This window comes from Rhamphochromis sp. 'chilingali', assembly GCF_963969265.1.
Source record: "Rhamphochromis sp. 'chilingali' genome assembly, chromosome: 11".
Taxonomy (NCBI): domain Eukaryota; kingdom Metazoa; phylum Chordata; class Actinopteri; order Cichliformes; family Cichlidae; genus Rhamphochromis; species Rhamphochromis sp. 'chilingali'.
Genome location: NC_137938.1, coordinates 9,158,109 through 9,171,984, shown reverse-complemented (window position 1 = coordinate 9,171,984; position 13,876 = coordinate 9,158,109). Strand labels below are relative to the sequence as shown.

General features: G+C 41.3%; 1 protein-coding gene across 1 annotated transcript; it reads left to right on the top strand.

Annotated features, from left to right (window-relative positions):
• Positions 1-8,663: 8,663 nt before the first annotated feature.
• oprd1b (opioid receptor, delta 1b) lies at positions 8,664-11,677 on the top strand. Its single transcript, XM_080896793.1, has 3 exons — positions 8,664-9,184; positions 10,466-10,821; positions 10,999-11,677. The coding sequence occupies exons 1-3, from the start codon at positions 8,973-8,975 to the stop codon at positions 11,526-11,528; spliced, it is 1,098 nt and encodes a 365-aa protein (XP_080752919.1). The 5' UTR covers positions 8,664-8,972; the 3' UTR covers positions 11,529-11,677.
• The last annotated feature ends 2,199 nt before the right edge of the window (positions 11,678-13,876 follow it).

Here is a 13,876-nt window from a genome sequence, read left to right as displayed (position 1 = left end):
ACCCAAACAAATCACTGTTGCATAATTATCAACAGAAACTGCTGAAACTCATTATCCATTATTACTAAATATGGCTGTGAATGGAAAAACACACACACACACACTCAGAAGAAAAAAGCATCTTGTGGATTTTCATTTAGCTCGTCCATAATCAGACAGAAGATTGTCAGTCACAGCTATCATGTCAGGGGAGACGTTCTCTTTACATAAGAAAATATTATTACCTCAATATTGTTAAGAAAGGGGGAAAACACTGAATGGATTTGGCACCAATGCTTTCATTATTGTTTGAAGTGATAGCTTGAATTAGTCCGAATAATTAATTTTGTGCACACCAGTCGACCAAGTAAAACTCTGTATTCATAAGACACGAGGTTGGAATTTAATAATGGAGGGAAATATATTTGACTGTGTGTTCTCTGAGTGTATTTATGCCCACTATTTATCAAGTTATGAAGGAAAAGACCACAGACATAAAACGAAGGAGAAGACTAAACCTCTCCAAGGACGCTATAGCACAAATAATATTCTTCAATATCCTGAAAATGACTACCAGGCTGAGCTGACAGCTCAGTAGTTTACAGGCTCATAAAAATCGTGAGCAGCTAACTTCTGCGGTAGTTCACTTCAAATTTGACTGTCAAATTATAATCATAAAATCGTTGTGGAAGAAGGCGAAAGAACATTCAAATTAATATAGCAGTAAGTGAGGCTGAATTTTACATACTGTATTTGGAAAACTGACAATTGACAGCATTATTAATATTTTCACTCATTGTCATTGTTGAAAACAAATAGTTTGAGATTATTTGAGTTTAGAGAAATGTTATACTGCAGAAAGCAGCCATCCATAGATGACTGTGGTCATAAGGGATGGATATCATCAGCAACAACACTCAACCAGGCTGTGGTGCTTAAACGATGCTTAGTTGGTATTAAACAGTCCAGAGTGTGCCAAGAAAACATCCCTCTCAACAGAGTTGACAAAAGTACAGACAAAAGTCCAACAGCTAGCAACACACTGTGTGACAGGCTGCCCACAAACACTTTGTGTGTTTGCTGATATTTGTTGAGCTGATAGAAACGCTGAAATTACCTGAAACTCAAAAAATGTTACTCCCTTTATGCACCTGCAGTCCTTCTGGTGTTGTGACAAAAACAAAGCAAACAAAAAAAATTAATCTTTTAAATCCTGACTCATCCTGTTTTATGCAACATCCTCTGGTGATTAATAAACGAACAGGTCTGCCTTTCCTGTGGTTCTGTTTAGGCTCAAGTCTGTTTGATGTTTGGAGGTGAAATAATAACTCCCCTCAAATACATTAAACCAAAACTAAGTTTTTGAAAACGTACTGAAGAAAAGTACCCAAAAATTGTACTTTATTACAGTAACAAACTATTGGTACTTCTTTGCTTCCCAACTCTGCCTCTCACCCATTACACCACCATCACTATCCTGAACTCATACAGTGAGGTCCATATAAATCTGTTTACTGAAACGTGTTCTAATTGTAGTTTATAATGAACATGGACATAATGTGTAGACTGTCAGCTTTTATTTGAGGGTGTCCACTTTTAAATTGGATGAAGAGTTTAGGAATTTCTGCTCCTTAACATGTGCCACCCTCTCTTTAAAGGGGCCAGAAGTAATTGACTCAAAGTGTCTTTCATGGCAAGTGTGGGCAGTTCCTTCGTTATGTCATCAATTAAGCAGATAAAAGGCCTGGAGTTGGTTTGAGGTGTGGTGCTTCCATTTGGAAGACTTTGCAGTGAACAGACAACATGTGGTCAAAGGATCGCTCTGTGTAGGTGAAACAAGCCGTCCTTAAACTGCGAAAACAGAAAAGAAACTGCTACATATGGCAGAGCATTAAAAAGAAGGAAAGCAGCGTCTGCTGATGTCCATGAGTTCAAGACTTCAGGCTGTCAGTGCCAGCAAAGGGTTTTCAACCAAGTATTAGCATTTTTCCTCCCCACTGCATTCAATTAAATATATTGAAACACTTTCTGTTTAAATGCAAAAAACTGAGCAAATACACCCCTTTCTAAGCTCCTCGCCTTCATCAATTATTTCTCACACCCCAAATCATAAATATTAAAACTACAAACCTCCGACTTGCCCTACCTTCATTAGCACCATCAACTATTATTAATCTGTGTTCAGTATAATATGATATAAATATGTTGCGCTTATCCAAATCTTTCTCAAACGTGATTTAAAGATGTTCTGTTTAGTTTTAAACTCTGGTGCTAAAGCAGAATAAACAGGTGTGAGATGATTTGTAGACCAGAGCAGCTTTGTTGTGCACCATGACTGAATGAAAGCACAGCAGGGTGTCTGTGTACTTCCCTGCAAATTAAAAACGTTGGCCATAAGCACTGTCACTGCAGCGAGGGAAATGTATTTTTAGCTGGCACATGTAAAAGATAAAAAGTGTGTATTCCTGTTCAATTCTGCACAGCAGTTAATGATGCTGTTCTGGTTGCATTTAAGACACGCTCACACACAGTTTTCATTTGCCACACTATATCAGGCTTAAAGTTTTGACTTTATTACAAAGTCGTAAATTTACCAGGCTGCTGGCTGCTGTGAATGAAATCTGCTCCTATCTTTTTCTTGAAATGATTGAGTTGTTTTTGTCACTGCTCATCCATTAAAAAGCATACTAAGAGGACATGTTGATCATGCAATAACTTTTTCTGACAGAACATGAAGTGCAGATAGTACAAGAAATAAAGTCTAATAGATGTGCATCAATAACACTACAAGCATGGATTCATATCGGAAATTGCCATAATTTAGGTGAAGTATTATTTTATATAGACAATGTTTTACCTTCAGTCTGTTTACACAGTTTTGTTATGTGCACTTGTTCGGTTGCCCATTTATGCAAATGTCTCCTCTGGCAGCAACTCATTGCATTTCGGTATGTAGACATGATAAAGATAACCTGCTGAAGTTTGAACTGTGCGTCGAGCCACCTGGGGGGCTCTTCAACTGGTGAGGGAGGTTGTCACATCTTGCAGGAGCTTTCCTCTCTTCAGGAACTCTCTCTGCAGGAGGGGGAGATACAGGAGAGGTGGAGGAAGATCTCAGCCTGGGCGTCTATTGTCTTATGTAGTCTGGAAGATGAGTGGATGGTGGGGTGGGTGCAGTTTTCTCTGTGGTGGGGTTGGGTGGACTGTCCCGGGCTCTGTGGGGCCGGGCGGCGCTGGGAGTGTGATCGTGTGTACAGCGTCTCTTTATGTCTGTCTCCACGTTGGTTGAGTGTGGAGTAAGTGCATATGAGAGCATGAGGGTGGGAATGGATGTTTGTGTCTGTGTGTGCCTGTATTTCTGTGTCTATATGTCAGGTTGGGTGTCAGGCGCCACCTCTCTGGGGACATCTCAGGCCCTCCAAGGTTTGGAGGCCTATCTCCCCCCACCACCACTTCCCCTGCCAGTGGTGGACTCCCTCAGACATCGGTGCGTTGGTGGTTCTTTGTGTCTGGGGATGGGCGTCCAGGTACACACCGACTCACTCCTTGGCGGCCGCTTATCGGGGCCTGGAGCCTGGGGCTCGCTCGGGCCACTTCGGAGGTGGGGTGCCCCCGGCCTCTCGGCCTGGGGCTCGGTCACTCAGGCGCGGCTGGCTGCCGGCGGAGCTCACGGGCACGTCACTGCAACCCCCCCTGGCTTCTGCTCCGCGGCTGCTGAGTGAGCCCTCATCTGGGACTCTCCTCAGCTCTTTCTGGGACAGTGGCGCGGCTGCCCCTCTGTTGGTCTTCCTTGGTCTCTTGTGTTCTGGGGGCCTCTGGATGTCTGGAGTTTTGATCTCCTCCATACCTGCTTCATGCCCTGGAGGACGGGGCTGTGGCCCCCCCACACCATCTAGCAGATCATTACATGAAGGAACCTTTTAAAAAAAAAAACAAGCGCGTCCATGCTCACAGGTGTACACACGGGTGATCACACCCACAAACTACACCCTTTTTGGCTCCTACCTCAAAGCACACTGTGTTCTGTTGATCTTATGTGCTGCACAATAATGTTTAATATTTAGTATTTACTGTCATATTCCCATATATCATTGTGATGTTGTTTATTCTATTACTCTTGTTCTCTTCTGCTTGTTTTCTTTTTTCTTTCTCAACAGGTGACCCAGGTGATTGATAGATGCATTTTTTTTCCTGCTCATTCTGTTGGTTTTTGGTTTTTGCCCTTCTCCCCCGTCCCTCTTCTCAGCTGTTTCTCTTTCCCTCTTTCTTTCTCCCCTTCTTTCCCCCAGTCAAGTCTGTCCCGTATTCAGCAAGTGAAAATAAAATAAACAATAAAAGGTGAATCAAATGGACCATTATGGCAAGGCTGGGATGGTCAATTTGGTAAAGTAAATCCGTTGGGCATCTTTCTTTGCCTTTAGACAATAATTCTGATGGCAAAAGAGCCAAACGGGACAGGCAAAAAAAAAAAAAAAAAAAGAGAGAATGGGGAAGAAAAGCGATTTCAGTCACTTTGAACACGGCTTCTTGGATATGAAAATGAGTTCACTATGCACAAATTACCTCCACAGTCACCAGAAATCAATCCAACAGACTACCTTTGGGATGATTTGAGAGATTCCAAGATAACAACTCTGCAGCACGTGTCGGATGCTATCCCGGCAATATGGACCAATGTTGTTGCTGAGCAATGTTTCCAGAACCCTGTAATTAAAACAGGTCTAAAGGCAAAAGGAGGTTTAATCAGGTAGTAACACAAGGTGTAACTAACAAAATGTCCTTTAATCTTACAGCTAAGACAGAGCACGAGTAATTGCTTCCACTGTCCTTCAGCTCTGACAGATTCAGAACGTACAGCTAAATGATAATATTATTTAAAAAAGCCTCCATATATTTTCATTTTAGTTTCTCATCCATGTAATAACAGAAGAGAAACTCACAACGTGAGGAAATAAAATGTCAAGCCATGTACTTTATTCTCTGACCTTTAAGAAGTTAAAGTATTCTGGCTCACATCAGAACTGCTGTTGCGTGCACGAAACAGGGGACTAATTCCACACAATACAATGTGAAAATGCAATGTATAGACACTGAAAAGTTAATCTATTTAAAATTATTCATTAAAACTAAACAATCTGTTGGGAGCTGACAGGAGTCTGCCTGTCTTATGCAATCATTATGAAATCAAATATGCAACATCATCGTTGTATGTTTATGCAAAAACCCAACAACGAGTTCACTTTCATTTGCCCGTACTCTGTATTCCCTGCTATGAATGGGTTCAGGAAAGCAGCATAATGTTTCCCAAGGTTTCCATTGGGCTGATGAGTGATGCGGGTAATCACACTGCCTGTACACACTAATCATGAGTGATTCTCCCCGAGGAGCGAGGAGAATATAAACAAGAGCAACAGCAGCATTTTGTTCCTGCTGGTGACTCTGTGTCCAGACCCAATTCTGTCTCCTTTACAGCATATTTCCACCAGTTATAACAACTGTCTACAGAGAAACATGCATCTCAACGTGCACACTCTTTGATTATAGGAAGCACCTGCACAGAACTAACACACTACAGTATTTTTAGTCCTATTCATTAACAGAGTAGATAGTCCTCCAACGTAAGCTCTGTGGCATACATTGTTCTCCCACCCAGAAATTAAATGGAGTGAGTTTTGTTTCTGAACTGCTGAGTAAGTCATTTAATGCTGGTGGGATGTGCTGTCCCACTTGAACTATTGTTTTGAGATTGATTGCTGTGATCATGGCCGCCAGAAGTGTGTAAGTATATAAGCTAGATATACACAGAGCCCTCAGCAGAGTTTGTGGGCTGAATTTAATGAAATGTTTGAAGGAAAATGTCTGTGTGACAGTAACTGTGACCTCTCCACCTACGCGCCTCCTTCCTATCAGCTTACGCTCACTTTTGAGGCACTTTTATATCAGCACATGACACTTTAGCACGGTACTCTGTTGAGAATGACAAAGCTGTAGTGCTTTCAAACTTGTTTATACGAGCCATTTAATCATAAAGGTTGGGCATGAAAATAAAGATTGTGCAGAATTACTCATTTTTAATATACAGCACAAAAATACCACAAGATAACTATCCCACAATGCAATTCTCTTCATTGACGTTAAAATGGTCATTACAGCCACCAAGAAAAGGAGGAGGCCTAGTTATGGTGCAGGTGCCACTGGCAGTGCAGAACCAAGCCAACGAGATGGTTGACCCTCCCTGAGCCTGGAACTGCCAGAGGTGTCTTCCTGTTAAAAGGGAGTTTTTCCTTCCCACTGCTGCCAAGTGGTTGCTCATAGGGGTTTGTCTGATTGTTGGTGTTTTCTCTGCATGATTGTGGGGTCTTTACCTTATAATAATAAGCACCTTGAGGCAACTGTTGTTGTGAATTGGTTCCATGTAAATTGAACTGAATTGGAATGCAGTAGTGTGAGTCTTAGCATATATCAGCATATATCTGTGACAGCATTTTGTGTTAATATTTCCCAGTTAGCATCTTTCTGCTTCTGCTCAATTATACTTTGGATGCAAATATTTTACTTTCTGTTTGTTTAAAACCTTAAGTTACTTTTCATATTTTAATATATTAGTCTAATAATCATTTTTCCACATTATTATAGATAAAGTTGCACCACATAATAAAGATTATTCAAATGATCTGTAACAGCAACATATATTTTAAAAATCCCAGAAAAGCACCTGCTTGATACTCTCAGCTTACATTTTCCAGGGTTTGAGAACTGAATGTTTTTTAGCCTTATGTTGCAGGAATTGGTTCAAGTTTCATGGGAAGGAATGAAAATAGTGAGGAAGCCTTAGTGTGACTCTTGTGTCAGAAGCCTAACTTTGGTCCCAGCAGTTTTTGTTTTTGCCACCTGCACCACTAAATTGAATTGTGCAGCTGTGTTAGACAGAGCATGTCAGTTTTAAAGAGTACAAAAAAGACAATGGGAAATCTCACAGAGATTTTAAAGGAAAAGAACAGCAAGTTAGAAAATGATGGAAAAGTAAAGGATCACTAAAAGTCAGAATCAACAGACATTTGACTGAACATCAGAAATGTTAACCTGGCTGCTCTCAAGGAACAGTCCTCCTCACTAGACTTCATAGCACTCAAACACTGAACAACTGGCAGATCAGTCCAGTACAAAACACAAGCTTGTGAAATCTAAAAATGCTCTTTTCTTAGGGAGACACAAATAGTCTATTTCAAAGACACTGCAAAGGTGTTACCTGCTATGGCTTACCAGAGATTATGGCTCTTCCATTAACTGGAGGTGATGGTTTGATCATTGCCTGTCTGTATGGCAGAGTTTCCATGGGCAAGATACTGAAAACCTAACATGTTCTCCAGCATGTCCATTAGTAGGACAAATGCTGTATGTATAGCACAAACACACTGTGTGAATGTTCCTAGTAAGTAAGCACTAAATAAATGCAGTCCATTTACCATTTAAATGCTGCCCGTTCACTGCTTTGTGCTGCGCTGATGGCCGTTCCTTAAAGGTCAGTCTGCAGAGTGCATCGATTATTGCAATTTTAATACAGCCACAGGAGAATCTGTATCTGTGCATGTTCAAAAAAAACCCCCACATGTTAGAGAAAGACTCAAATGCATGACACACTCAATTTCAGGAGCCATAAAGCATTACATGCTGCAGCCTGTTTGTAATGGTTTTTGATGTCCAGGTTAATGGAAAGGCAGCTACAGATAAATGAATGCTTTCATTAAAATTGGAAAAATATGTCTGCTTGGCACTCTTAGAAAAAGAGTAATGAAGGACCTATGATCTGCTGCCAGCTGTACATGTTAGGCTGTAAAGCTTCAGTAAATCTAATGTTAGTAAACAAATTAAATGTTCTAATAAGTAAAAACACAACAGTGATATCCAGGGACAAGAAAAGCTTCATCACATTTATATTACTAAAAAATGGCCCCCACTTATTAAATATTCACCCAGAGTAAATACACAGTTCTCAAATGGAGGCGCATATGTATTTGTAGGCTTGTGTCAGTGTGTTTGCTCATATGGCTGTGATCAGTACTGTGAGGGTCATAAGCCGGTAATTTGGGACATTAGGGTTTTACAACTTAGACTCTTTAAACATTTGCAACCCATCGCTAAACAGTTATTGACTGATCTGCCATAACTAGGATGGATGACAGGAACAGCAGGAAAACCACAGGTTTACAGAGCGTGTTTGGCGAGATCTATTTAGGCAAAATTACTAAATTAGGGTGCAAAGGTCACTGATAGGATTCATGAGTGAAATGATAAACTGGTTTAACCATTAAAAAACAGTTAACATAATTGAGTTGTTAATAAAGCTGGTGATCTGGTGTCGTTTTTAACATCGGCTGACTTCCTCGTTTTACCCTAATACATCATTAATGTGTAAAGTTCTTAAAGTGTTTCACTTGGCAGCGTGTTTTTTCTTTCAAAAATATCAAAATCAATAAAAAGTTATCAAAGTATCACTTAAGATCTGCAGACTTCCATGGGGTTTTCACAACGACCTCCCAAAGGCGGTTCCAAATCACATGACTTCATTTGTAATTCCCTAACATCCACGCACTTGCTGCTATGCAGTAATGCTATCAAAAGCAAGCTAAATGTTTCCCTGGTGCTGTCAGGTGGTAACGTGATGGTGACCGCCCGGTGAGAAGAGTCAGGCTGTAGAACATGTTATGGCATCTTGGTTATGACTGGCAATCGTCTGATGATGAAGCATTTTTAATTCACGCGTTCTGAAAAAAAGTCTCTTTAGGCAAGGTAAGAACTTGTCAGGGAAACGGTCTGCTTGTTCTTTGTGCGCCAGTGCGCAGAGACGCACGCGCCACTCACACGCGGGCGGGCGAGACGCAGAGGCACAGCTCTCACATCCTCCGAGCGCCCGATGACTTAATTTGTCGCACAGTTTTCGTGCGCTCGTACTTCTCGAATTATTGCGCTCTGTTCGCACCTGGATCCCCGCAATGGAGTTTTCCACTCTTCTCCCGGACTATTTCTACTCGGCCTCAGTAACTCCTTTCAATGTTACGCGCTCTGAGGATCTGCTTTCCATTCCTGGCAACGAGACCAACAAGGACAGAAGACTTGTCATCCACGTTTGCATCACGGCTCTCTACTCTCTCGTCTGCGTGGTGGGACTGGTGGGAAACGTGCTTGTAATGTACGGGGTGGTCAGGTAAGAAGGACACGCTATTCAGATAACCCAAAGGGAATGTGTTGAAAGGAAGACAAAATAATTTACTTGCTCGACACGTTTTAAAAGGTGAAAAGCGACACACTCATGCACATATGACAGAAACCCCAATATGGATAGGATAAATATGTTTTTATGTGATCAGGGTTTATTTTAAATGACCATAAAGTACTCTGTATGTTACGTATTAAAATATAGCAGAACAATTTCACATATTTCTATTCGAGGGAAATCCATTTTCACTCGTACTTTATTTGTGATGGTCCCCTTTGTAACTGCCCACAGTGCCAGTTGCGCCTGAGAGCCGCTCTCCATCACATCCACCCACCCACACACACACACACACACACACACACACACACACACACACACACACACACACACACACACACACACACACACACACACACACACACACCTCCCACATGTAAGAAGAGGATGGAGCGTAATCTACAGTTTAGCCCTGAAATTATTTAATTGCACCAATTATTCCTGTAAGCAAGCTCAACCTTAAAAAGCGATACTGTGTCGATATGATGTATTCTCGATTTTGGGGATTTTTTTTTTAATTTTTGAAAAAGAAATGAAGAAAACTTTAAATATATCACTCACACTCCCAGGCAAAGCAGTTACGCACATGATGAGATCAGTGCTGTAATACATAGATGTCTTTATACCTGGGAATAAGATGTGTCTCCCACAATCCTTTCAGAGTCTGATATTTTACAGCAAAACACTTCAGAAACATAATTTAATCAAATGTGACCCACAGAGTGTCATGTTGTGGGCTGATGTGGAGCAATCCATATTAAAAGAGCCAGGCAAATGTTAAGCTGGCACTCAGAAAAAAACACACACACACAAAATAATTTGAATCTAAAATCAAGTAGGAGTTTGGAGGGCTTTGAGCTATAATCAATTCATTACATGGAAATGTGTTTTAATGGAGGCTCCAGAGAAGCTCACGAGCTGCTGTGCATTTAGTGTAGCGCTCTAATGACATTATGCACCTAAAAAAATCTTATTTATTTAGAGGAAATAGCAGATTATTGGTTTTATGGTTAAATGAATTAAATAAAACTTTGTAACTTTTAAAATTTTAATGGAAGTCGTGAGTCAGCCACACGAGACATCCTCTTTGTGTTATAGCAACAGCCAGACCTTGGGAAGAAATCCAGTCTCCTCCAGCTGACAATTGTTCCCATCCGCTGTGTGTCACAATCTGTTTAAAGTGTGCTCTGCACTTTTCTTCCCACCAAACAGGTACACGAAGATGAAGACAGCCACAAACATTTACATCTTCAACTTGGCTCTGGCCGACGCTCTCGCCACCAGCACCCTTCCTTTCCAGAGCGCCAAGTACCTGATGAGCACGTGGCCGTTTGGGGAGCTCCTGTGTAAAGTGGTGATAGCCATTGACTACTACAACATGTTCACCAGCATCTTCACGCTCACCATGATGAGCGTGGATCGCTACATCGCTGTGTGTCATCCGGTCAAGGCCCTGGACTTCCGCACGCCCGCCAAAGCCAAGCTTATCAACGTCGCCATCTGGATCCTCTCCTCTGCTATCGGAGTCCCCGTGATGATCATGGCTGTTACCAAGGTGACAGAAGAAGGTGAGGGAATTTTCATTGCTGCTGTTAAAAAAAAAAGAGGCGCTGGAAAATACTATTGCTCTGTGAAAACATACTGGCTGTTTAAAAGGAAAAATAAAACAGACTTTTGAGTTGTGTTATTAATTTCAGTTAGCCTCTCCTTCTTTTATTAAACTTGCAATTGTTTTACCTCCTCAGGAGTCACTTTGTGCTCTCTTGGATTTCCTGAACCGGAAAGGTACTGGGACACGGTGACAAAAATCTGTGTATTCATTTTTGCCTTCGTGGTGCCCGTCCTGGTCATCACCGTTTGCTATGGGCTGATGATCCTGCGTCTTAAGAGTGTCCGTCTGCTTTCTGGCTCCAAAGAGAAGGACAAGAACCTGCGGCGGATCACCCGGATGGTCCTGGTTGTCGTGGCGGTTTTCATAATCTGCTGGACTCCCATTCACATCTTCGTCATTGTCAAGACCGCTGTGAAAATTGACCGCAAGAATCTCCTGACCATGGCCTGCTGGCATATTTGCATAGCTCTGGGCTACACCAACAGCAGTCTGAACCCTGTGCTGTATGCCTTGATGGATGAGAACTTCAAAAGGTGCTTCAGGGATTTCTGCCTGCCCTATCGCTCCCGCCCGGAGCAGAGCAGCTTCTCCAGAGTCCGCAACAGCACGCGGGAGCCCGCGTCCGTTTGTGCCCCTGCGCCGACAGCGAAGCCGCCCGCCTGACTAGGTATGGATCAGCTGGGTGGGAGAGCAGTGCATGATGACCTCCAGACTGAAGTCACGCAGTTCTCCACCACAGGAGTCTGAATTTAAACATGCAGGCTTCTGAGCTGCTGTTTAAATGAATGATTGATTGTTTTTGAAACTTTTATGTGTCACAAGGTTTTGGGGTGGGGGGTTCTTTCAGGACAATCACAAACATCCCCGTGTGTCCCTGTGTATGATAATATGTATTTAAAAATGCATATAAATTACTGCAGTGTGTAAAAAAATACACACCAATAATGCACCTATCTCAACAGTACATGCGCACTGGGAAGCCGACAAGCTGACTTTTAGCTTTAACTGTGTTTGTGGGATTTCACATATTAGGTAAACAATGGGAGTCATTGCACCATATGTGCTCAGTCCATAAATTAGCAGGATATCAAGAAGGACGTTGATCCTAAGCATACAGACATTGCCAGCAAGGTGTATTTTTATGGACAAGCGGTGGCGATTGTGTGATTGGCCGAGTCAGTCAGCTGACCACAATCAAAAAGATCATATGTTTTCCTTACTGAAAACCAGACTGACTGATGATGCCAGTCGTTGCTGGCAGAGCAAACACTGCTGTCTCCTCACATGTGTGGAGCACAGACTTTCACTGATTTACAGACAAATATCAGACCCGGGGACTTTATTGATTGCCGCTTGTTATTCATCTAACACTAAAATTGTGGGATCGTTTCATAAAAGGGCTACCAATCTGTTAATCTTACACACAAAGGTTGATTTGATAAAGCTCTTTCAAAGCTGGTGACCGTTTTAGCCAATGTGCACTCTGCCACTTTAGCTGGCCATGTCATCAGAGTGAGGTAGAGGTTCCTTTTTGTTTGGCATTTTTGTTGGAAGTCTAAAAAGTGTCTCAACAACTGTTCAGAATGTGCACTAGTTTTCTAACATCTTATTTTTTCATTTACAAATGTTTATTCTTGCAATTTAACAATTAGAAATTGCATGTTTATTCTCTTTCGTTAGCTCTGTTAGCTAGTAAAACCTCCACTATCTTATTGCTGTTGAGCTGAGTGATAATTCTCCGTGGGCTGGTCACTAAAAGCAGATTCTTTCATGTCAACACGTTTAAAAACTCACTAATATCATGAATGTAAGGTTGAGGCTTTATTTGCTTTCTGTCGGTGATATTTGAACTAGCAGATGTTTCACATAAGGAAAGATGCCGGTTAAAGAGATATCAAAAAACATGAAAATACTGCCTTCGTGAATAAGCAGCGATGACTGTTTGGCTGACTCTATGTTTCCGCTCCTGTAGTAGTTAGGCAATAACCAAAAGGCTGTTCAGCTGGCAGATGGGTGACAAGCTGAAGGGGACAATGGAAATGCAGTGGAAATGCTGTTTCAAGTCAGCGATAGAGCACTAAATAGCCTCAAATTGACCTGGAGGAAAATCTGAATTAGATCAAATGCATTAGTGGGCAGGAAGAATCTTCTTAAACATATTAAACCTAATGGACAATTTTCCAGTGATGATTGCTGGACATTTACACAAGAGAGAGAATTCAAATTGATGCCTCTCGTTTTGATAGTGCAGCAATGTAGTGTTGCTTTGGCAGTATTGTGTATATACACGAGTACGAACTGTGTCAGATCTGTACATAATATCACGGTGTAATGATATTTTTCAGTATTTTGATTGTGATTTATTTTATTTCAGTGTGCTGTTTAGCTGTCGTACCATCGAGTCAAATCTGATATAACTATATACACATAGTTAAAATGTGAGGAGAAGTATTCCAGATCTTGAAAGGAAATAGGTCTCTGTCTCCTGTCTGGACAATCTCTAACTGGGTTTTTTTATAGGCACAGTAAAAATGTCCTGCAGTGTGGATGATAGTATTTTCAGCTGAATGAAAGTAAGTAATGCCTTTTTCAACTTGTGTTTCTGTGTTTTTGCAGACAGATGTTTGACTGTCTGTGCTTGATCTTTAAAATCTGTTTATATTCTGCAGTATCTAAAGTACTTTAATGTGCATATGTAATAACTGCTTTTGTTTTTGAAAAACAAAAAAAAGCCCCACTGTCATACAGACTAGTATAAGTTGTATCTTGGACTTTTATTTTGAAATATTGTTGATTATCATCACTGTTTCAATAAAACATCCACCTGTATGTGATCATTATTACAGATCCTGTTAAAAATTACTGACACTGTGGAAGTTTCACATGTGATCTCTTGGTTGGATTGAGTGTAATGAGCAGGCAATGCAGATGGGACATAGTGTCATCTGGTTGCCTGAGCGTAGGGCGTTGGGGTAGGCACAACACATTTAAAGTCCATCTTTAAATTAAGC